The 23689-nt window shown below is 36.4% G+C and overlaps 1 protein-coding gene across 1 annotated transcript in view; it reads left to right on the top strand.

Annotated features, from left to right (window-relative positions):
• THSD7A (thrombospondin type 1 domain containing 7A) overlaps positions 1-23689 on the top strand; it is a 188824-nt gene that overhangs the window by 163366 nt on the left and 1769 nt on the right. Inside the window, exons 16-27 of the mRNA XM_030444929.1 lie at positions 684-689; positions 1377-1510; positions 3306-3459; positions 3986-4127; positions 4593-4708; positions 9739-9856; positions 12541-12686; positions 13238-13412; positions 15733-15906; positions 16919-17014; positions 19732-19814; positions 20152-20362. Of these exons, the coding sequence (XP_030300789.1) occupies positions 684-689; positions 1377-1510; positions 3306-3459; positions 3986-4127; positions 4593-4708; positions 9739-9856; positions 12541-12686; positions 13238-13412; positions 15733-15906; positions 16919-17014; positions 19732-19814; positions 20152-20362 (1555 nt within the window). The remainder of the gene's footprint in view (positions 1-683; positions 690-1376; positions 1511-3305; positions 3460-3985; positions 4128-4592; positions 4709-9738; positions 9857-12540; positions 12687-13237; positions 13413-15732; positions 15907-16918; positions 17015-19731; positions 19815-20151; positions 20363-23689) is intronic.

The raw sequence follows: 23689 nt of genomic DNA, 5'->3' as shown, positions 1-23689 counted from the left end.
AACTATCAAGCCATCAGCCCTCTTTTTCTGCCCAAGCAGTGTTGCTGAAAAAAAATCAAGGACTTGTTGAGACAGTGTCTTACACTCTCCAGAAATATTGCTTGTTCTGAATTGATACTCAGAACAATACACGAAGTTAGCTAATTTTGAGCTCATGGTCTTTAAGTAATCTAAGCATAATGAAGATCCTCAGTGAAGGAGTTGGGAACTTTTGAAGGATGAGAAACTGCAGCTCCTCTTTATTCCCCTGAATTTGTTGCCCTTCCTGCTGTTAGAATGATTTTAGTTTTTGGAGAAGCCAGATACCCTCCAAAACCATTGGATTCTCACTTGTCTTAGGGAAACTGGATTCCCTGCTATGTGAAGAGTTGATGTTCATTATATGCAAAAAGGGAAAACAGTTTTATTGTGTGTTAGGGACTGAAAAAGAGACCAACTAATTTACAGTCCCTTCACACCAGTGTTTCATAAATTTTTATTTTCCTCCAAATGAAAATTTCTTTCAAAAACACCTCATGACATCAAGGGAGATCCAAGAGGAAAATCACATGTGGCAGAAGTCATAAAATATTTTTTTAATAAAAGCTATGTAAATTCTATATAAATACCTATGTTTCACTCCTAATAATTCTTTCTTTTTGTCTTTGTTTTTTCTTTTGGGTTCATGAAAAATCTTTCTTCAGGCTCAGGTAAGAATTTCTAAAATAGCACTTTAACACGTGCTTCCTGATTGTGCTCCAATGTTTACACTCTCTGACCTGTTTTTTTTATAATGGATGTTTGAGAAAATATATGGAACACTGTGTAACTTCCTATATGAGACTCTATTTTAATTTGTATTAAAATCTAAACATAATACTAATTGTTGGTACACAAATAAGTAGAGTGATTTTACATATCCACAATGAAAGTTAAAATGAACCAGTATATATGAGTATACTTCACCTGGAGCTCACCTCTCTTTAGAAAGTAAAAAAAGAATAAAAAATAAAAAATAATTAAAAACAAAACAAAACAAAAAAACCCAAAACTGTGGGATGGAATAACTCAGGAGAGGTCTGAAGGATACAATTTTAGCAGTATTTTTCTAAAAAGTATGCAGTTGTAGTTTTTATGTTAGTTTTATTGATGTTATTGTTGGAAAAATCATGGTCTTAGTGGCAAACAAAACCATGGAATCTGTCATTAGATGTCTTAGCTTCAGACTTTTCATTATTTCTGTAGTTTTCTAGTGAGTATTTCTCTGAATTGTTACTACAGCCTCACAGTAGGCAAGTTTACATTTTTATTCTTTGCTAAAAGAGCTTTTGCATGAACAGTGTTGAATGTTTAAGTTACTTGTGTGCACCAAAACTGACTCTCAACGTGGATTCCAGGTATATGAGGTGGTTCCCTGCCACAGTGACTGCAGCCAGTACGTGTGGGTCACTGAACCCTGGAGCATCTGCAAAGTGACCAATGTGGACTTAAAAGAGAACTGTGGAGAAGGTGTTCAGACGAGGAAAGTCAGGTAAAACACAGTATTGCTTCACCTTTAACTTAAAAGAAACTTCACTTTCAGCTGTGCCTGTATTTAATTTGATATAATTCTGTGTAATATATAGTGTTAAGTCCAGCTGTAGTCTACCCTGCCTGATTTAAATCAGAATTACTTCAGTGACTGCAATGTGGTTCTGTCTACTGGTTATTGATAGAGACCTCGATTCCTAGGTTGTAGACTTAAGTACTTATGCTATTGTACTTATGCTGCTACAAACACTGTAATGTATAGTTTCAGTGCTCTTCTGAAAGATGAAATGGCCCTCTTTCTATATGAAACTATTATTTAAAAAAATTTTAAAAATCTGTTTAAGTTCATATGCATTTGGAAATAATAGTTGCACTTATTGCAGGGAAAAAATGACAAAAGTATATGAAGTAAAATAGAAAAATAACAAATAATTTTGTTGTTTATTGAACCTGACCTAGGCACCTTGTATGTTTGCTCATCATCCTAAAGCTCTAATCAAAGGATAACTAAAATTATTCTTGCATAGTTTAGTACAACAGCAGCTAAACCAGCTGGAGTTGGGGTTGGTTGTTGTTTGATTTTGAGATTATAAATCCAAATAATAAAGCAGAATGTGAAATCAGTTTGAATGTTAGAAAATGAGATTTCTGTACAGTGAATTGCTACATGCTCTCTTTTCCCTGCCACATGCACTTAGAAACTGGCACATTTACACCATTTTGTCCCCAATAGCAGTTTCCTCAGTGTAATCATTTACTTCAAGAAGGTCAAGGTCTTAATCTTTGTTTAACCAAATTAAAAAGACTATGAATATCTGTTTTCACACAGTAGCATCTAAACAGATTTTCTAAGAATAGTCTTTAAAAAATTCTAATACAAAAGATCAAACTGAATCAATGTTTGTGATAGAAAACAGACTTTCATGCTACCATCGAAGATTAAAAAAGTATTTTCAGCCCTTTGGGACTAAAAAAGATCTAATTTTTCATTTATTATCACATAAGACCAATAAGGCATAAATTTCACAAAGTTAATACGAGCTCATGCTGTATTTCTTGTGTTTACCTTGGGGAGTATTTAAAAAATTAGTATAGCCTGCTGAGGTAAAAATTAACATAGTCAAATGAAAGAAGCTCTGAATATTTGTCGGTGTGTGAAATGATTTCTATTGATAGGAGCTTTTCTCTTGCTAATCTGGAAAAGAAATTCAAAAACAAAAGCTTCTTAATTTGAATGATCCTTTGAATGTTCCTTGAATGACAGAAATACAATAGAATGAAGACTGTTGTCTTCAGCTCTACAAAGCTAAGCATATTCACTTACCATCTTAACTGAGCCTCCAGCTGCTGGTTTAATATAATGGTAATTTAAAAGCTTCTGTATAAATTAGGGATTAATACTAAGAATAGAAAATTCAAAAAGTTTTAAGAGTTCTAGATTTAAAGTTGTCAGTTGAAGTATGAACAAAACTTCTCCAAACTAAATGATTTGCATTACTCTGGCATAGAGGTAAGCTAATGGCAAATAAACCACCTGCCCAGAAACTCATTGCAATTCACTGATAGGTACTGTCTTAATTCTGAGCATTTCTTTTGGCTGTCATCTGTAAAAACAGGGATTATTTTTTGCTCCACAGCTTCTCTTGCTATTCATAGATCAATACTTTGTTCTGTTACTTCAACTATTTCATGATTGTTATGTGCTGACAAAATGTTAAAATGCTTCAGAATACTGTGAAACAGTTACTGTAAGAAATCCACAGCAAATTAAGTTTATTTGCATTTCTTTTTTCCAGGTGCATGCTGAACACTGTGGATGGTCCTTCAGACACTGTAGAGGATTATCTGTGTGATCCTGAAGAGATGCCACTTGGTGCTAGAAAATGCACATTACCTTGTCCTGAGGACTGTGTTATGTCTGAATGGGGACCATGGTCTCGATGTTCATTGGTAAGAAGTCTACTGAAGTGTAACATTTATAGTTTTAGGATGATACTTTAAAAATATGTGCACCATGTACTGTGCAAAGATGCTGAACTGAACAGTGATTACACAAGTATCTTATATTCATAGTCATCTTTAGGGTCATTGACAGTTGGTTGCAAATAGACTGTGCAAATATTTTCCATTAAGTGAAATTGTTACAAAACAAATGTACTTCATTATTGCATTTGGAAACTGATCCAGTTTATGAGTGAAATACTTGCAAACCAGTAGTACTGAGATATGAGCTAGTTAGGAAAGTAAGGGGGTGTTTTCAAGTTAGAGAGTATTTAACTTTGGGTGATAGTAGGCTAAAAGAGCAGACTAAATTTTCTCTGAAATAGCAAGGAAATTATTTTCTTCCACAAGAGCATGAGCCTGTCACTTTATGCTTGTGTTTTGTGAAGCAGTTGCTTGAAAGGTTGTTACAGTGTTGCTTGAAAAGGTATCAGGGTGCCTAAATTTCAAAGCCATTTCTAACCTCCCTTTGAAGCCATGCAATGGAAGTAGCATCCGTGAAAGGTCAGCTGAATCCCTGAGACAACCAGATGATGGAAAGTCTTGTCCTGCTGCCAGTGAGACAGAAGTCTGCACTTTGAACAAAAACTGCTACCACTATGACTACAACGTGACAGGTACTTGTGGTGTTCAGCTCCAGTGACAGCCTGGCACTATGGTTTAGTTCCACTTACCCTGCAGGGCAGATTTTTCAGCTCCTCTGTTCTTATCTGGAGGGAGCTGTGGAGCTTGTACTGAAAACTGATTCAGGCTGTTTCATCCAGATAAAATATTACCGGGTGCTTTGCAACTTGGTTGAAGTGTGCATGCTGTAACTCTAGGAAATGTATTTCTCCTGTCATTTTGGGATTTCCTCAAAATCCACACAGACAAAACCAAACAGGAACTTCTCAGGAAGGGATGGCACTCTTTGCAGTAAAAGTTGCTGTTTCCAAAAACACATAGCAGCTGAGCTCGGTAAGCCTTTGCCTGTGTGAAGGTTTCTTGTGAGGATTATTTTAAGCCATTAGAATTAGAAGGGAGCTCATCATTATGAGTTCTATCTAAAATGTCTTCTACACTCATGAATTCCTTATTTCCAGACTGGAGCACGTGCCAGCTCAGTGAGAAGGCTGTCTGTGGTAGTGGGACCAAGACACGGATGCTCGATTGTGTTCGCAGTGATGGCAAATCGGTTGACCTGAAGTACTGTGAAGAGGTGAGTGAGCTCCTGTGAGTAAGCTCCTTTCTAATGGTGCTAATAATGCTAAGCCAACTGAGTTATATGTCTTCACCAGATGTTCTGCAATTCATGGATTGTTAAGTACCTCTGGAATAAACTGTGCGATCAACAGTGATTTTTATACATTTTCCTTAGCATACTTTTAAATGTCTCTGTGAACATATGCTAATTATTATGTCCTGAAGGAAATTACTTAGAAACAATAATTAATAAAGCAGAATAAAGGTAATAAATCTTAATCAGAACACTAATCATCAGTCTAATTTGATACAATTTCTGCATGGAGCCTTGGATAGCTGCCAAGATCAATCTTTTACCCAGTGCATTAGAAAATATTTCTCACCATTCTACAGCTGGGCTGAATGCTAACTTTTTGTATCCAGTTGTGCAGTGCAGAAGATACCCAAGCTAGTGTGAAAAAATGTGCAGTGTGAATGCAATATTAAATAGGAGTATATTTGGAGAATGACTAGAAGACAAGAAGACCCTTACATTTTGAAAGAATAATTTTGCAAATGTTTAAATTACCTTGAGGCTTAACAGCACTGGTTTTCTGACACTTTCTTTGTATGGTAGTCTTAATGTTTTCAATTGCATGGAGATAGTAATGTGAAGGCAAATGGGAAGACAACACAAGTGCTACATTAAAGGCCAACATACAAGCATTTCTGATGTAAAGTAACTGAACTTCTTTCAGCTGCGATTCCCCCACCATCCTGACATCAGAAACAGAAGCAGTTGCAGTGGGGGACTAGGGTGAAGCAGCTTCCACATCAGCTTTGGTACCAGCACCTTTTCTATTGGACCTTCCTCACTAGTAGCTGCTCCTTAGGACATTCCCACAAAGAAGAGTCTCATCGGAAGTGGAGGGAGTGAGGGGATTCATCATATAATTAAGACCATAGTTTTGTAATGGTCTATCTGACCTACATAGGGTTCTCCAGCCTCCTTTTGACATCCTGTATTCCTGAATCTATATGTTGTTAGCAAAGACAGGAGGTTTCAGCTGAGGCTGGCACCCTGCTTTTGTCCCACATTCCTCCTTCTCACATAGTTCTTGGGTTTATAATCAAATCTAATAATTTGATCATTTTTGTCTCAGGAAAAAAAAAACTCAGGACCTGGCTACCTGCCAGCAAGTTTCTAGGAAGTTAATAGGGGAATGCATTAGCAAATTATGCTAAAGTTTAAATGTGTTAAAAGAAAAAAAAATGGCTCTTGGGTTATTTGTAAGAGACTGCAATATTGATTTATTCATACCAAGACATGATGTAAAATATCCATCCATATGAATATTTCAGTAGAAAAAAAAAATGCTTTAATAAGGAGATTCTAAGGAGAAGTATGTTTCTTTTACCAGGAACTTATTCCTGTTGTTAACAAGTTTTCGAGCAACATTTAGAACAAATTATTACATTTAACACTGAAATGTGTTAAGTGTTCAATTGGTGAGAAACTGGAACTGGTTGCTCAGGGAGGTTTTTTAGTTCCTGGAAGTGTTCAAGGCCAGGTTGGATGAGGCTTTGAGAAATCTGGTATAGTGAGAAGTGTCCCTACCCATGTAGTGGGGTTGTAACTAGATGATCTTTAAGGTCCCTTCCAACCCAAACCATTCTATCATTCTATGAAAACTCATTGCAGAAAACCTCTGTCACTTCCCTGTGCATAATAAATGAAAATTTATTACTCAGAGATATAATTAGAGCAACAAGATAATATCTCAAAACCAACCTGTTCTAAATGTCCAACAGATACCACTGCAGAGAGGTCCTGGCTTTATCAGCAACCACTACATTACAGTCTCATTTGCCCTTTTTATTTGCTAGACCATGTAGAGATACATCTTCCTCTAGAAAGCTCTGATCTGCTCCCCAGTCATTCTGTTAAGACTATTTGTTGAATTATGGATGTGTAAGCAGTGGTACAGCAAGGTCAAAGCCTGATCCAATAACTGTGAGGAGTAAAACCTGTTAACCTGATTAACAGGAAAGCCAAGCTGTTCAGATCTTACACCAGACCCTTTACTCTAAAGATGTGAAAGCCAATTGTGACCTTTCAGGTCATGTGAGGAGAGTGTTCAAGAAATTGTCAAAATGTGAATACATACTATGCACTTCTTGCTAATCTAATCACTCTAATCACAGATGATCCTTTAGGGTGGGGATTTTGGTTGGGTTTTGTTGTTGTTGTTTTGTTTGGTGTTGGGGTTTTTTCTGTGTTTTTCCAATGTAAGAGCAGTGCAGAATTATTAAGTAATGTTCAAAATAAGGTGCGTGTGGTTAGAAAAATTGATGATAAGAGAAAGATGAAATAATTTTGTAATGACTTAGATAATGCAGTTTTCCCTGGGCTATTATATCACTATATACTAGATTTGTTTAATCTAAAAAAATTTATTTAATTTCTGTTTTGTTTAATTTACAGAATTATGATTCTCATTATTATATGCAAATAGGAGAGATGAGAGTAGCTCAAACTATGCTTATCCCTAAGAAATTAAGATGCCTGATTGCAATGTCTCAGTTCCTATATATTGTGGATTCAAGAAACTAATGAAAGTCATACATGAAATGATACTTCACACTGATTTTTTACTCTCACCATCTCCAGGAACAAGCATTGGCATAGTTAAATACTAACATTTCTTCCAAGCCCCCATGTTCTGGTTTCCTAATGTGCCCATATGATCTTGTGTTTGCTTTGGTCAATCAGCTAAAGAAGCTAACCAGTCATCCTGATTACTGCCAGGATAAATCAATTTATAGAGCTTATTTCCAGGTCCTTGTTATGTTAACATAGTTCCTCCAAACTCTCAAGGCACAGTAATACTGGATTACTTGGTCTCTAACTCTATAAAATTAGCACATCACAAATAGTCAGCTTAACTTTTCGTTGAGTATTTGAAAATCAAATCACTCAAAGCAAGCCAGTCCAGGCCATATTCATATTTATGGGCTTATTTGTATTTATTTACCTTCAACTAAAGATCAGAAATGCTTGAAACCAGCAGTTTTGTCTGCACTAGAAAGTGAATTTTTCTGGTTAAATAGTCTGCTTGTCAGATTACATGATTAACCTCCAACAGAGGTTAATCTGCAGTGCCAAGCATTCCTATAAACAAGTTCAGATACTTTTTGTGGATCTCAGGATTTACAGAGCATGGGGGTCTGGCAGCCTGCTGCCCCTGCTGTGTACCAGGAGTGCTCAGCGGTAGCTTTCATGTAACTTGTCCAGTACTTGCTATTCTTGAATCAAAAACCACAATTCATTCAGAACAGAAGTTTTCAGGTAAGGGGGCTGTAGAACAGTTTTCCAAATGTTTTCTAAGCTCTTCAAGGAGAATTGTGGTTTGTCAATTGAAGGAAATAGAGGGATGATACAATACTATGTGATTAATATCAAACCACAGTCTGTCAATTGTTCCCCAAATCTCTCTCAGCAGTACTTCAATATACAAGACCTGGAAATGGCAGATCACTATAGATAATGTGATCTTCAGCTTTCTCCTCTTTTAATATTTCTCCTGGACATTTGCTTCTCTAGCTGCCAAAGTCCAGCACAGAAGGCCAGTTTTGAAAGAAAGCAGTCCTGTTTCTGTGGCTGGCAGGTATCAGTTCAGCAGGTCTTAAAGCCTTTGCTCAGAAGCTTTGACTCAAAGATGGTTCTTTAGTTTTCTAATTATCCAAATTCAATACTATCCAAAGGTTTCAGGTGCTGCGTTTTTGTACTAGCTGTATAATCAAGGTTATACTGTACCACAGAGAAAAGCCAAGAACTTATTCTTTAATATATTAAACAGAACAGAGGTCTTAAACCTCATTTGTCTCAATAAATGGTACTGCAAAAGCAAATTTAAGACCTAGTGAGTCTATCAGGGTGAGACATTTTCAGTACTTATGGTAGTTTATTTATGGAGGATGTGTCAATGTTGTGCCTAATTATTGCCCTATGTTTGCATTTAGTAGGAAATAGTGCTTTTATTTCCTTTTTAAAGTCTCAACTGGTGAGTTTTACATCATTAACCTTTCCATTCATTAAAATTAATAGGTTTGAAATGTCTAGTTTGCTTTTTTTTTTCCCACAGTATGTAGGGATTTTATCTACTTAAAGATATCCACAACTCCTGGGATTCCGAGAGGCCTCAATGATGATCAAGGTTCACTGGTGAGGGCCAGAGAAGTGTAGTAGAGTCCTTTATGATGGGAAGCAGCAGATCTGTTCATATTGGCAGGATTGATGTTTTGTTTTGGTTTGGGTTTTTTCACATTTCATATCATGCACGCTATAATTGACCTATCCTTTTAACTCATTCTGAGGCTGTGCAGGCTGAAGGGATTATTATTGTAATGCTAATATTTATGCCATCATAGAATCATCATGGAATCATAGAATGGCTTAACTTGGAAGCGACCTTATTGATCATCTGTTACAACTAGACAACATCTCTCAACTAGACAAGGTTGTTCAAAGTCTCATCCAACCTGGCCTTAAACACTTCCAGGGAGGGGCCATCCAAAACTTTCATGGGCAGAATATTCCAGATTCTTACCACCCTCGTACTGAAGAATTTCTTTTTAAGATCTCATTTAAACTTATTCTTCTTCAATTTAAAAACATTTCCCCTTGTCCTGTTGCTGGACACTCTTGTGTCTTCTCCAGAATTCCTGTACTTCTCCAGAATTCCTGTAGGTTCCCTTTAGATACTGGAAGGCAGCTATAAGGTCTCCTTGGAGTCTTCTCCGGACTGAACAATCCCAGCTTCTTCAGTCCATCCTTGTAGCAGAGGTGCTCCAGCCCCTGGAGCATTCTTCTGACAAACAAACTGACTACCCAATGCATGTTCATCCTTCTCCTTCCATTGGTTTTTGACTATACTTTTTGTTCAGTAATGACTTTATACTTGTTTAAAGCTTTAGTTGTCCCAGATTCACTGTGTCCAAATGCATAGCCTGTACCAGTGACACAGACTGAGTGTTATGTGCTGACCATTGAATATTCTCTTTTAGCTTGGTTTGGAGAAGACATGGCAAATGAATATGTCCTGTGTGGTGGAATGTCCTGTGAACTGTCAGCTCTCTGACTGGTCCCCTTGGTCTGAGTGCTCTCAAACATGTGGCCTTACAGGTCAGTGTGTACCTTGGGCATATTTTGAAGACTGCAGAGTTTTTTTAAATTTAATTTTAAAAATATCTCTTTTCACAGAACTAGTCACTGTAGCTAGCTATGGAGAGTTATGGAGACCTAAATCAGCCTTATTAATGGAAATAAGAAACTTTAATGAGTTTGTGCTCACTATAGATAATGAGAATTTAGCACAAAATAGTATCTGACTCTGTGAAGAAAGTGAGCTCTGATGAATGATACGTTGAGATAAAAGTAAACACTGATGTGAATATTTTTAGGGTATGGGAAAAGGAAGATGAGGGAAGGATTTCCTGTGAAGTTTTGTTAGTGGTGAGTTTAGAACAATTAAGCTTGCAGAAAAGTGATTAAAATGAACAAATTCACTAACCACAGCATTTCATATTTTAAACACAAAACAAGGGGACAGGTTCCTTTCACTGTGATCATATTAATGTGTTTTTTCCAAAATTTTGCTAAGCACTAACTTGCTGTTTGTTTGGTTCTTCAAAATCAAATCTATGTCAGAGACTGAATATCAAAGGCTCAGTCTTGTTATGGAAGAATTCTCGTTATTTATTTTACTGATGTGTCTCAGGGTAAAGGCCTGAAAGCACCATTGTGCCAGGTAATTTGAGTGTGTAGACTACTAAAAGAGAAGGACAGGAGCTCATCTATGAAGCCTCATCATTCTGTGATCATGTCTGTAGTATCTCAATACAGATGTTTGATGGTTAGCAGTGTGTGGAAGCCAGTTTCACCTGCTGGGGCTGGAGTGAAAAGATATTAAATCTTTCTTGTGTTTTTTGGGGAGCACCAATCTGAACCATCTGAAATCTCTGGCCACCTTATGGTCCCAACAAAAGACCCATGTAGGTTTTAGTAACAACAGTTAAAAATTTGACGTTGTAGTATCTAAGAATGTAATGATGTTCCAGTTCTTGACACTACCTCTCAAAATATAACTTTACACTTAAATAATCAATACTTCTTTGTTTAAAACAAGCCCTATAGAATGTGTATTGAACTAACAGGTCTATTTAAGACTTGGACAGTACACCTGATATTTTTCTGAAAGAGAATGATGTCTACTATGCTTTTCAAAACGTGGAGTTGGTCAATATATGAAATCCCTCTGCTAGAATTTATTTGTAGAAGTGAGAATATTCATTTTAATAATCTAAACCAGCTCTCAAATTTTCAGGGTTTTTAACAGACGTTGGCAACCTCACATTAAAGTCTTGAAGTTGCAATTTTCCTTTAGCCAGGGAGTTGGAAGTAACTGCTATTTTTTCAATAAGAAAAAATCATCTAATAAACCCAGTGACCGCAAAGCTGAATCACTATTGTGCACCCATGCAAAAGTTGAGGAGAAATTCTGTATGTAAGAATTCTGCTCAGTGCTTCTGTTTGTAGTTGGGTTTTTTCCCTCCAATTCTTTTCAAGAAAGTCTTTTTTTCTGATGTGACATCTCATTTGGGGCAGCTTTGAATCCAAGAATGATGAGGCTCCAAGATGTTTCCTTGGCAAACGTATTTCTATCTGGCTGGAGTGAACACAGCTGTCTGTGAGACTGATATATTTCTGCTGCCACATCTTGGCTTGCATAGCTTGCTCTCAGCAAAAGCTTTGTACCATGCTCATTAGGTAGCTCAATTCCAAATGCATCAGATTGAAATGTGAAATTAAAGATGAATTGGCTTGGCCAGCTAACACAGGGTGCTATGTATGTATCCATGTATTGCCTTAGTTTATTATAAGCCTCCCTCATTATACATATTTAAATTTATACATCTTATTTCAGAGCTGGTTTGTATGTTTATCTATATATAAATTAAAGTACTATATCCTTGCTGTTTTTTGGAAGCATTTGCGAGGTGCCAGTTCTGGAGCAGCCACTTTACCACTTATTTCCTGCACAAAAAAATAATTTTCATTATATGACTTCTCAGTAATGGAAGCTAATGGTATAATGTTCACTGCAAGATGAAAGAGGCAAGAATTGCCTAAAGGACAAAAATGTTTTCCTCTTTCTGTTTATATAAATCTCTCGATGATGCTAGGTACCATTCTACTTATGGTTGAAGAGAAGATTAATATTGATAAGCCAATTGTACTTTAATTTTCTTTGGGCCTGAGTTAGGAACCCTCCAGACCCTGCAAACTCTTCATGTCACATTATCCAGACATTATTGTCGAGGAAAAGGTGTAAGTTGTTCTGGGCTGTGGGAGTCAGACAGTCATAAGACACATGATTCTGTATTAACTCAGGGAAGAACAGAACATGGTTTCTCTAGCAGTAAACTACTGATGGGGAGGCAGAATCTCCACTCAAATACCTCAGACATCTTGTTGCATTCAGAAAGAGTATTTCCCCCATGTTTTTGAACTGTGAAACTGCTGCATTTGTTTCCTGTTACAGGAGCAATCTGAATTCCTAGTCAGACATCCTCCTGCATCCATCCTGCACTTCCTGAAGTACAAATGATACAGTATGAAGTGTCTGACTTGTGTGCTATATGGATTTACATTTTCCCAGAGCCAATAGATCTGTTTTGCAATACAATTTTTCATATGTGGAAAAAATTCATTTATTCAAAACTAATGCTTTTCACAAAAATAGAAGCGTTTTGAGGTATAACTCTAACCACTTTGCTGTTGGTTATATTGCTGTTTCTCATTTACAGGTAAAATGATCAGAAGGAGGACCATAAATCAGCCATTTCAGGGTGATGGGAGACCTTGTCCCTCTCAGATGGAACAATTCAAACCCTGCCCAGTAAAACCTTGTTATCGATGGCAATATGGTCAATGGTCTCCATGCAAAGTAGAGGTAGAAGCCATATGAGTCTTTTGAAGTTATGCAGCTTGTATATTTAGGCATATTTGTGATATGTTCAGATGCTTACTTCACAGCAGTGTAAGCAATTTGTTTCCACCTCTTTTACCCCAGAAAAAGCAAAAGAAGTATTCCTAAAGTGCCTGTATGCCAACAGATTTAAGAATGTCCTACAGATATTCAAAGTATAAATGTAAGTTCTGGTACCTCAGCAGCAGTTAATAATTGAAATCCTATTGTAAAAGAGTATCTGTGGAAATAGATTGGCATCTCAAAAGAGAACTTCCCTTGAGATACTGCTGTGCTTGCAACTCAAAGGCATAATTAGCTCTATACTTTCAGAAATGCTGGTAGCAGCCAGCAGAGTGTATTTGTTGGTTTGTTTGTTTGTTTCAAAAGTAAAGAACAAAGTATTTATTTTTTTCCCCTATTGGAATGAATAAGTAGTTAAGACAAAAACAGTAGTAGTCAGAGTAACATGTATCCCAGATCTAGTCTTTTGGCACTTTCTTCTGTCCAGCATCCATGTGTTTCTCCTTCCCCAGGATGCTCAATGTGGAGAGGGAACGCGAGTGAGGAATATTTCCTGTGTGGTTTTTGATGGATCCATTGAAGATGTTGGCAAAGTAGTAGATGATGAATTCTGTGGAGAAATAGAGCCCATTATAGATGGCAATAAGAAGATGATACTTGAGGAAACCTGCACTGTCCCTTGTCCAGGTAACAATGCTATTCAAATAAATGTTGCATCTCAAGATTGGTTGGGTATCATTGCCTAGCATTAGCCACAGGCCCTTAAATCTTTTTGATATCCTGTACTTACGCACTTTCATGCATCAGATGGCTAATATTTCCTTTCTGGTAGTGGCTTATTAGACAGTCTTTTTTGTTCTTGTTGTTTAAAGGGGCTATTCCAAATGAAACTGTACTATGGACTCTGAGAAAATGTGAGTTTTTCTAGCTGTGTAGGTCACTGGATGTGACATGCACTGTCATTGCCCTTGTAGATTGAACCCAAAGGAACTGTTATAAATGATCAGGTCCATGACCCTGATACTGAGAAGGATTAAGAGCCTATAACAGCTGTTTAATTTCCAGTAAAGCCTCTCCACTTCATTTCAAATGCTTATTTGTTGAATTTGAAGTACACTGATGTTGTTCAGATGAATCATTAGTGATGTATTTTCAGAAATAGTAATTAACTCCTTCAGTTCTAATGAAGCTATCATTCCATACTAATATTCTAGTCTTGGTCTCTTTAAACTCTCTTCTTTCTCAGATTTTTTTCTAGATCATTTCAGATTGGATTTAAGGTAGAGCTGCCTCAATAAATAGAAAATACTTGAAACCAGAGAGGCTTTCATCAGTGCTTTGTGCACAGCATTCCAATTGCATGATTGTCACATATTTTCACTTATTAAATGAAAACTGGAAGAATAAAATATTATATTTATGGTTTCTTGTTAGTCAAATATACATATATATATAAATAGAGATGCTTACTGTTTGGTTTTAAGATTTTGCTGAGCAGGAACCTGTTCTTCAACAATCTTGCATTTAGGCAGCAAGAATAACTGCCCTATGGGGATGTGCTAATGATACTCTCCAACTAATGTTTCCAAAAATCACTACTTGTTTTCCTATTATGTATACATTAGTTCTTCAATTATTCATTTCTTCTCTTGCTTTCCTAACCTAACATTCCTTCATTAATCAGGCATCTGGTCAACACAATACTGATTATATCTGTCATCAGTTTAATGCAAGGTAACATGAATTTTTAATAGCTCTTTCACTGAAATAATGAGAACTAAAAGGTTTATGAGTCTGTGCACAGACTGGTCCCATTTTCTACTGCAGTTTTAACAAAATGGTCTCTTTGTGTTGTGCCTCAGATCTTCCTTAAATGTTCTTTAGCAAATCATGCTAATTAGTGGCATCGGTATAATTTTATTTTTCAGTTTTGCACTGCAAGATAACATTCTACAAACCTCTATTATCTTAACATAAAATAGCCAGTGTAGACTTTTCAATCACCTTCCTATTTCCCTTTCTTGCAAAGAATGTTTCAGCAGGATCTTCTGTTGTGTGTCATCAGTTCTGCCTGAGAATAAGCAATTAGCCCTTTTAAAACTATACAATGTTTTCTCTAAGACCAAACAGTATTTTGAATTTAGCAGAAAGCATACAGTGTGCAATGCCCTAAATTTACAAAAATCTAAACATGGAGTGGAGTGTTACTCAGAAATTCAAAATGAGAGTGATCTTATGGGAATGCTGGAGGAAACTACTCTGCTTTAGAACAAATAGGCTTTTGAATAATCTTTTTATTACCTTTCTCTGCACAGCATTCAGAGGGTGTCAAAATATTATCTTCCCTTAAGTATGTCACATTTTTAAAAAAAGGAATGAAAAGAACTATAAATTGAGAAGAGCAAGAAACTGTATTTTAATCCATTTCTGAAGCCCCCAATACAAGTAGGACACGGGCCTGTTGGAGCAAATCAAGAGGAGGGCCGGAAAGATGATCAGAGGACCAGAGCACTTCTGAGACGACAGGCTGAGCAAGCTGGAGTTATTCAGCTTAGAGAAGAAAAGGCTCTGAGGAGACCTTATTGCAGCCTTCCAGTGTCTGAAGGAGGAAAGTGCCTAGAAGAAAGCTGGGGAGGGACTTTTTATAACAGCATGCAGTGGTGAGACAAGGGGTAATGGCTTTAAATTGGAAGAGGGTAGATTTAGGTTAGACGTTAGGAAGAAAATCTTCACTGTGAGGGTGCTGAGACACTGAAACAGGTTGCCTAGAAAGGTGGTGGATGCCCCATCCCTGAAGTGCTCAAAGTCAGGCTGGATGGGACTTTGAGCAGCCTGGTCCAGTGGGAGGCGTCCCTGCCCACGCAGTCAAGATGGCATTAGAAGATCTTTAATGGTCCTTCCAACCCAAACCATTCTACAATTCTATGACTGTTTTCTAAGACATTTTTAGTGCAAAAAACTATTCACATATAATGATCATTCATCCTATGAAATTGCTGTTTGACAGGGGATTGTTACTTGAGAGAGTGGTCGGAATGGAGCCTTTGCCAGCTAACCTGTGTTAATGGTGAGGATCTTGGCTTTGGAGGGATACAAGTCCGATCTCGGGCAGTGATCATTCAGGATTTAGAGAATCAACATCTCTGTCCAGAACAGGCTTTGGAAACAAGACCATGCAATGGTAAGCTCCAAAATACATGTAAGGCCACTTCCTGTAAGAAAAAAAAAAATACAGAACAGTAGTTTTGTTTTCTTTTGATTCTGGAATCATATATTTAGGCAGATATATATTTGACATACACAGAGGCCATGTGCTTTAATTTTCAAGATATCAACTATAAACAGAAAAAACTTTCAAATGCTAACTAGTGTATGTTACCCCACTATAAACACAATCTTTGGAGAAATGAGGACCCTCTTCTAATAATGATGTTTGTTTTCATGATATGGGAAAAACTAGTTGCCTTATCTACTTGATAATATTAATAAAAATAAATATTTACATTTTGATGTATTACCAAATTCAGATTTCTCTCTAGCTTTTGAATAGTCTTAGTCACATGACAATGCCATTAAAGAGCCTCAGTTGTGCTTACTGCTGGTACTGGACAAAGTATTTAAGAAAAGTCACTTCCTGTACAGACATTTCTTGTCCATTCCAGACAGATCAGAAAAAAAAGTAATTTTATATTTATAAGGAAGTTAAGGTACAGAAGAACACCATGATTTGTCCGAGGCTATGACTGAGGTACAGCAAAACTGAGACATAAAGCCAGATGCTGCTCAGGCCACTTCATCAAGCAGGAGAGCATTGACTGAAGCTCACTAGTACCAGGAAAGGAACCTGAATTTTGCACAACAGATGGGACACAAATGTTAGAAGGCTATTAGAAACATCTGTTTGCCATTAACTACATTAGACTTACTCCATACACAGTGTGTACAACCACTACAGTTTGTGTTCAGGACACATCTGGTCTATTCTGCATGGATCCATTAAGTGCAGGGGACCCTGGGGCTTCCATGTGTGCAGCGCATCCTTCTAAGCTGCTGGGTGAAGGAGGAAGGGACCTACTTAGCCATAAAAGCCATTTAACTTGATGAGTATGCTGTTATGGTGATTGTGGTTGCCACTAGTGGTAGCCTAAAATCTTGTCATCAAATTTCTTGAAAAGTGAATGTTCTCTGTGTAGATGGCCAGTGCTATGAATACAAGTGGATGGCTAGCCCATGGAAGGGATCTTCTCGAACCGTGTGGTGCCAAAGGTCAGATGGTTTAAACGTCACAGGTAATTACTCTTTCTATATACACACCAAAGCATGGAGAACAGGTGGATAATGTCTTTTCCCAGCAAAAGGAAATCTATTTTAAAAAAAAATCTGTCAAAAACATTTGTTCCTGTTGTATCGATCAACATGCTGTTGTCTTGATTCATCATGGGTTTGCATACTAGAAATATAATTTATTTTCCAGTGCTATGCAGAATGTTAAAGCTAAATGTAAATATAAATATTATTTTCTGATGTTGACCTGGCATGATTTATATGTTTGATGGGGTTTTGACATAGAAATCTTTACATTTCCAAATTTAGGGTTTCAGATTTCAAGTCCTACCAAAACCAGAATTTTTATGTATTAAAGTTCATTTCGGTGTCTACAAAAAGGCAGAGGGAGATTCAAATCTTGATAATATCATGCATACATCATATATCTCCTTAAAATTATAAAATATTTACTTAATAAATGTCCTAATATAATAAATTCATTTCTTTACTTCAATGGCAGAAGCCTATAGCAAGACGCTTCACTGGACAGCTACTGGATGCATTTAAGTTTTGCGAATGAATTAGTGAATTCTGAATGACTGAGGCCTCCAAAATCAAGAAAATCTTCTCCTATAGATCTATTTATATCAATTTATTTATCACAATTAGGGATTCACTTAAGCAAAAGTTATGAGAGGTTTTTTTATATATAATTATTAGCCCAGATGATAGTAAAAGAATCCCAGATTCTAAGCACATCCTCAATGCCACCTACTGTCAGGTTGGTCACTGGAAGGGAGCTCTAAGTCATGGACTGCCCATACATAATGATGGAATCCACCATTGCTATCTGTTGTAACAATAGAAATCAAATATATGTATTATTTTTATAAGGCTTTGAAATAGTACTTAATAGCCCAAAATCTCTTTTGCAAGTGTCACCTTGTGCTGAAGAATATTAAAATTCATCATATTCATAAAGAATGCAATAGGGCATTATTTATGCATGTTGATTTGTTTCTGCCTAGCTAAGATGCTTGCATCATAAGTAAAACTCTTAAGAATTTATGTGTGATAGTAGTTATTAAGGTCCTGCAGGATTTCAAAACAAGCATCATCTTGGTGATTATGCCTCTCAGATGTTAAAATCACAGTCAGTACCATAAAAATAATTGTGGTTTTTTCCTGATGTGACTGAATACTTCCATGTGATAAATTCCAGGAAATACAACTGTGGTGTTGGCAGTTGTACATGATGGGTTCTCCTAGATATTCTCAGACCTATATTGTATCTCCTGTTTTAGATTTGTTTGTACATGGTTTTAAAGCTATGGTAATGTTCTGATTTGTGAAGGAAGATTAGTGAAAAATTCCAAACCTGATAGATGCACATACATGATTGATTTAAATGGAGACTATTTGTCTTGATCCAGCATCATCCCATGTCTTGATTATTGTGTTTCTTTGCTACCTTATTGCTGCACATTTGGCTCTAACACAGTGTATTTTAATTCAGGCATTACTGAATTTTTATTATGAATCCTATAGGTATTTTAAGGCCCTTATTTATTTACTTACTTGTGTGATATTATCATGCTGAATAGTTCTTTTTCACTTGAAGGTATTGTTTCCCATGGGCGATGAGGCAACTCTTTCCTTCTTCAGCTGCCTTGGATGACATATTTTATTACATGTATTCTCACAGGCATGTGATTTGTATGCTAGGATGTACAAGTTTCCTTTCTGGGGGTGGGGAAAACTTATGGCAACCAGCAGGGTTTTCTTTGTTCATCAGCCATCCTCTTAACACTTGGATCTATGTAACCACATCTAACTGCATCTGCTATGGTCATGACCAAACTCAGCTATCAGGTTTTCATCATCATATCACATCAGTATAAAAATGTTATTAATTTGGGAGATAGAAGATAAGTCACCCTATAGCAATACAAATTTTAACATGATATATGTATCTATTCTGTAAGATTGGAGGAAACACAGGTACTCAAATGGATTCTATGTGTATTTTAAATTCATTCTTACTGAAGTGATAGTGAAAGCCTGATTGTGTGTATTGGTCCATAACAATAACTGCACTATACATAAAGCTGTAGCAGTGAGAAGTAGGGCTGTATAAAAAGGTAAAAGATTGAAACCTACTCACTATATCATGACTGTATCATCGGTGTCATAGCATTCAGTACATGCTTTACTGATAATACTTCTTTGCTTCTGAAAAATCTGTCTTTAAGAGTAGCACATAAGAGGCAAAGCCAACTACTGAGGAGTAACAGAAAACAGGTATCCATTCATGAACTGGATGCATAGTTAGTTTGACAGAAAAGATGCAAATTAGAAATATGCTTTTTATTTTCTTTCTGGCCACAGGTTTTATGTATGTCCCAAGAAGTACCCCAAACTCTCTTCTCTCACACACAGCAAAACATTTACATTGTCTTTTGAGCAATTCAACAAAGGAACAAAGGGAAGAACAAAAGATTTACTTGCCAAATATTAGCTTTCTCAAATGCACATGATTACAAACACGTGCTGTATCCTTACTCTACCTATAAGAAAAACTTCATACCAATTACCCTATATCTGGGAATATGAAAGGGACTCTTAAATTCAATTTAACAATAAAATCCTAATCCAGGACATACTGTAGGAAGTAATGACATCAGTAATTTCATTAGTGGCAAGATATTACCATGTCAAAATATGATTTTCTGTCCTACAGGGGGCTGTTTAGTGATGCGCCAACCAGATGCTGACAGGTCATGTAACCCACCCTGCAGTCAACCCCATGCTTACTGCAGTGAGGTATGTGCTACTGCATTGGAGCATAAAACACCCCTGTGAGGGCTTCCCACACATCTTAGAATTACAAAGATTATGCCAACAAAAAGTATTTTCAGCAATTTTGCTGATCCTTAATCTGTTAAAATCTACTTCAGCCAATTTTCTAGTTTGCAGTTAAACATTGAATGAACTGTGTTGATTTGGTACAAATATGCAGAAGTGTATATGAAAAGGTCCTCTCCAGGCTAGCACACATCAGAACACTCTTTCTCTTCCAGTCATCCATGTTGTTATCCTTTATGCCTTACAGAAAACTGTGTTTTTCTGCTACACAGTATAAAACACTTGTTCCCCACAGACTAGAACGTGCGGTTGTGAAGACGGATACACTGAAGTGATGTCCTCCGATGGCACACTCGAGCAGTGCACTCTTATCCCAGTGGTGGTGATCCCCACCCTGGAGGACAAAAAGGGAGATGTGAAAACCAGTCGAGCTGTGAACCCCACCCAGCCCTCCACTAACCAGTCAGGACGAGGAAGGACTTGGTTTCTACAGCCTTTTGGGCCAGGTGAAGTCATGCAATGAGCAGTTCTTAATGCTGAGTACTGCTTTAGAGTCTGGCATTTACATTTTTGTGATGCCAAGGAGGAAAAAAACAAACCCTTAGATGTTCATTTAATAAGAAGGGCATCTGCCCTGACTGAAAACAATGGAAGAGACAAGCAAACTCCTAGCCTCATAAGCAACTTCATCAGGATATACAATAAAATCTTGTATTTCAGAAGATTACTTTTTATCCCTTCTACCTGTTAAAATTCACAGAAGCTATTTGAAATGTGACTTCGGAAGGGAGGTGGCTGCAAATTTGTAAGCCAGGTTATTAGATTATGCTGTCTCAACCAATAATTCTGCTGACAGAGAAGTGAAATGGTAGCACTGAATACTACAGAGGGTAAAGGCTGCTTAAAATTTGCAGTTGTAGCATAAATGGTAGGAAAATGATCAGTATAGATATGCTAATGCCTCTCTGCCATATCCATATTTAAACTAATTAATGTTAGACATAAGCTAACCTTATAACTGATATTTAGCACGGACGTGCTCTATGTCTCTATGGGCAGTATTTTCTTTTGTGAGAGACCATGTTATTTAGAGCTGTCCGAGGACTAACGTGACAGAGTTGCAAAAAATTGAAAGACAGTTGTCCCATCAAAAATAATTTAAATAGTAAATCCATGTCATCTGATTTCAGTAAATATTTCCTGATACCATTAAGTATTGAGGTAAAAATTTTTAAGAAATAAATTACTTTAATATAAAAAGGTATGATGTGTCTCCAAAATGTTAGCTATATTAAGAGAGCATTGGTTATCTTCTTAAGTGTCATTTAAATCCCATCGAGTTAAATTTTTGAACACCCTTGCACCGTAGAGTGTTACTTTATTTCTAAATCTTTAATTATTATTTTTTAACCTGGAAATTGAAAACATATCTTTACCTGCATAATACATAAAATGTTGCAAATTGAGAACTACACTAATATTTCTTGTAAGTAGATTAAATCATGTTTGGGTTAGAAACACTTATGTTAGATCCCATTAGGCCTACTAGTCTTTATTGTTATTTGTATTGTCGTACTATATTTGATACCTACAATAAAATTATCTTTACTCCAATTAGTTAATACATTAATCTACAATAAAAATAAAAATTAAAAAAAAGAAAAATAAGCTTTTCTGGTCCTCCTTTGAAAAATGACATCTTTATTGATAATCATCAATTATCTCTAACTCATTCTAGCTAACTCCACCTGAAAATGCCAAAGGAGGGATTGTAGCAGCCAGAGTGTCCAAAATAAGCAAATATCAGATAGTTAACTTCAACTGTTTAGGAGCATGCATGCTCACGTGAGCTCAGACATGTTTTTTGGAGCAAGGAACTGTTGAGAAATTTCATGAAAAGTCACCAGTCTTCCAGTAATTCAAGTTAGGAAGGAAACATGGCTCAGCTCATAATAAACCAATCGTATTCAATAAAGCAGATGCTGTATTCAGGAGAGGTATGAGCAAATATGGGAGAAAGCAAACTTTTTACACTTCAGGTGAGATTTATACTTTTGAATACTAGGACTGGGTAATATTGGAAAGGTTTTGATTTACTTTAGCTTGATTATTCCTTTCCTCACCACTTCTAAGTCTGGATATAAAATATTTCCTTAACTTTCATCAAAAGATTATATTGCAGATCCAGAAGAGAAGGTGTTAAGCCATCCTCTTTGGGTGACTATACTGTACTGTATGCAAAGCAGATGCATTTGAGATGCCAGTTCCCTTATACACATAGAAATAATCTGCCCAGGGGAATTCAGAAAGCCTAAATTAGATGGCTGTAGTTACATAAAATCAATTACCTCATCAACAGAGTTCCCTGCTTTGACAAAAATAAAGAAATCCATACCCAAGGTAATGCCAGTCTTTTTTTTCAAAGAGATAATATTATTTTTAAACAACCCAAAACAACCCATATCCCCTTATAAATACTGATGGAAATAAACCAAGGAGAGAAGAAACTCACCTGTTTAGCAGTCCTGAAGTCTGAATTCCTCTGATTTGTTTTATAGTATCATTAATTGTGCCAGGCCACATCTACTGTTCAACCCATCTATAACGGATCAGTTATTTCAGATTTATCAGTTATCATCAAGGAAAATGTTTCATTAAGTTGACTGATGTAATGAAGCTAAAAAGTTTTTATATTAATTAGTCTTGAACAACAAGATTTTGTGTTGCTAAAGGAAAGAAAGCCTGAACTTAACTGCACAGTGATGGGGAGCTCCTGGGAATCTGAGCAAAGCCATTCAACTTAATTTTTGTTATTATTATGTTGTAGAAACATCAGCTGCACTGATTGATTTCTATTCTACAGATGTATGAGGATGCAATAAGTATTGGATCAGAAAAATTTTAGCTGTGTTTGCTTACACTGAAAATATACAATAAAACTATTCCCCCTTATAAATGAAATAATTCAGCTTTTGTAATGAAATTTTTATTGTCAAGGAGGCACAAGAAGGCTAGCTAACCTCCTCTGTAAAAATTATTTTTTAAAAAGTTATTTAGAAATTTGCAAAATCAGTCAGCAAAAAGTAGTGAGTCAAACATTCAGAGAAGAACCCCCACAGACAAAGTCACACCATTTTTCTTGGGAGAAGTGGGTATATCTAGGATCAAGGCATGCAGAAGCACAGGATGTATATCTCAGCCTGCAGAGCAATCATGTCCAAAATACAAACTTCACAGACTGTACATAAATACACTCTTTTTTAACAACGGACAATTGTTCTATATCAACAAAACTTCTATTTGATAGGGGAAGAAATTGACAAAATATTGCTTTATGCAGGAGTGAAAGTTGTGCATGTGCAGTTAAGGTATGGATAAGGCAAAACATGTCAAAGGTATAAATAAATAATAAATAAGATAAATATGTAAATTATATATATATATATATACACACACACACATATATATATATAAAATAAATAATAAGTAATAAATAAAAATCAATAGCAAGAAGAATTAAAATAAGAGGCAGTTTGATTTACCAGAGCTAGAATGCAAAGTGATGCTAACAGCATGAATGAGTCTGGGGCTGCTGAGCTGCCCTGCAGTCATGCTGATCATTCTGAGGGATGGCCCAGGTTTTGGACTTTTGGGGGTCTTGCTTGCTGCCTCTGCCCCACATCTCAGCTCCATTTGGATTATCCAGACTCATCTGAAAAGCAGAACATAAATGCACAGAGAAGCTTGGTTGTCTAATAGTCTTTACTCCTGTTAAGCTGTTATTGGTAGTTAAGTAATTTATTTTACATTATAAAAGTATTTTTATGCTATAT

The sequence above is a fragment of the Calypte anna genome, chromosome 2, assembly GCF_003957555.1.
Source record: "Calypte anna isolate BGI_N300 chromosome 2, bCalAnn1_v1.p, whole genome shotgun sequence".
NCBI lineage: Eukaryota > Metazoa > Chordata > Aves > Apodiformes > Trochilidae > Calypte > Calypte anna.
The sequence above is the reverse complement of the archived record's forward strand: the minus strand, read 5'-3'. Positions and strand labels throughout refer to the sequence as shown.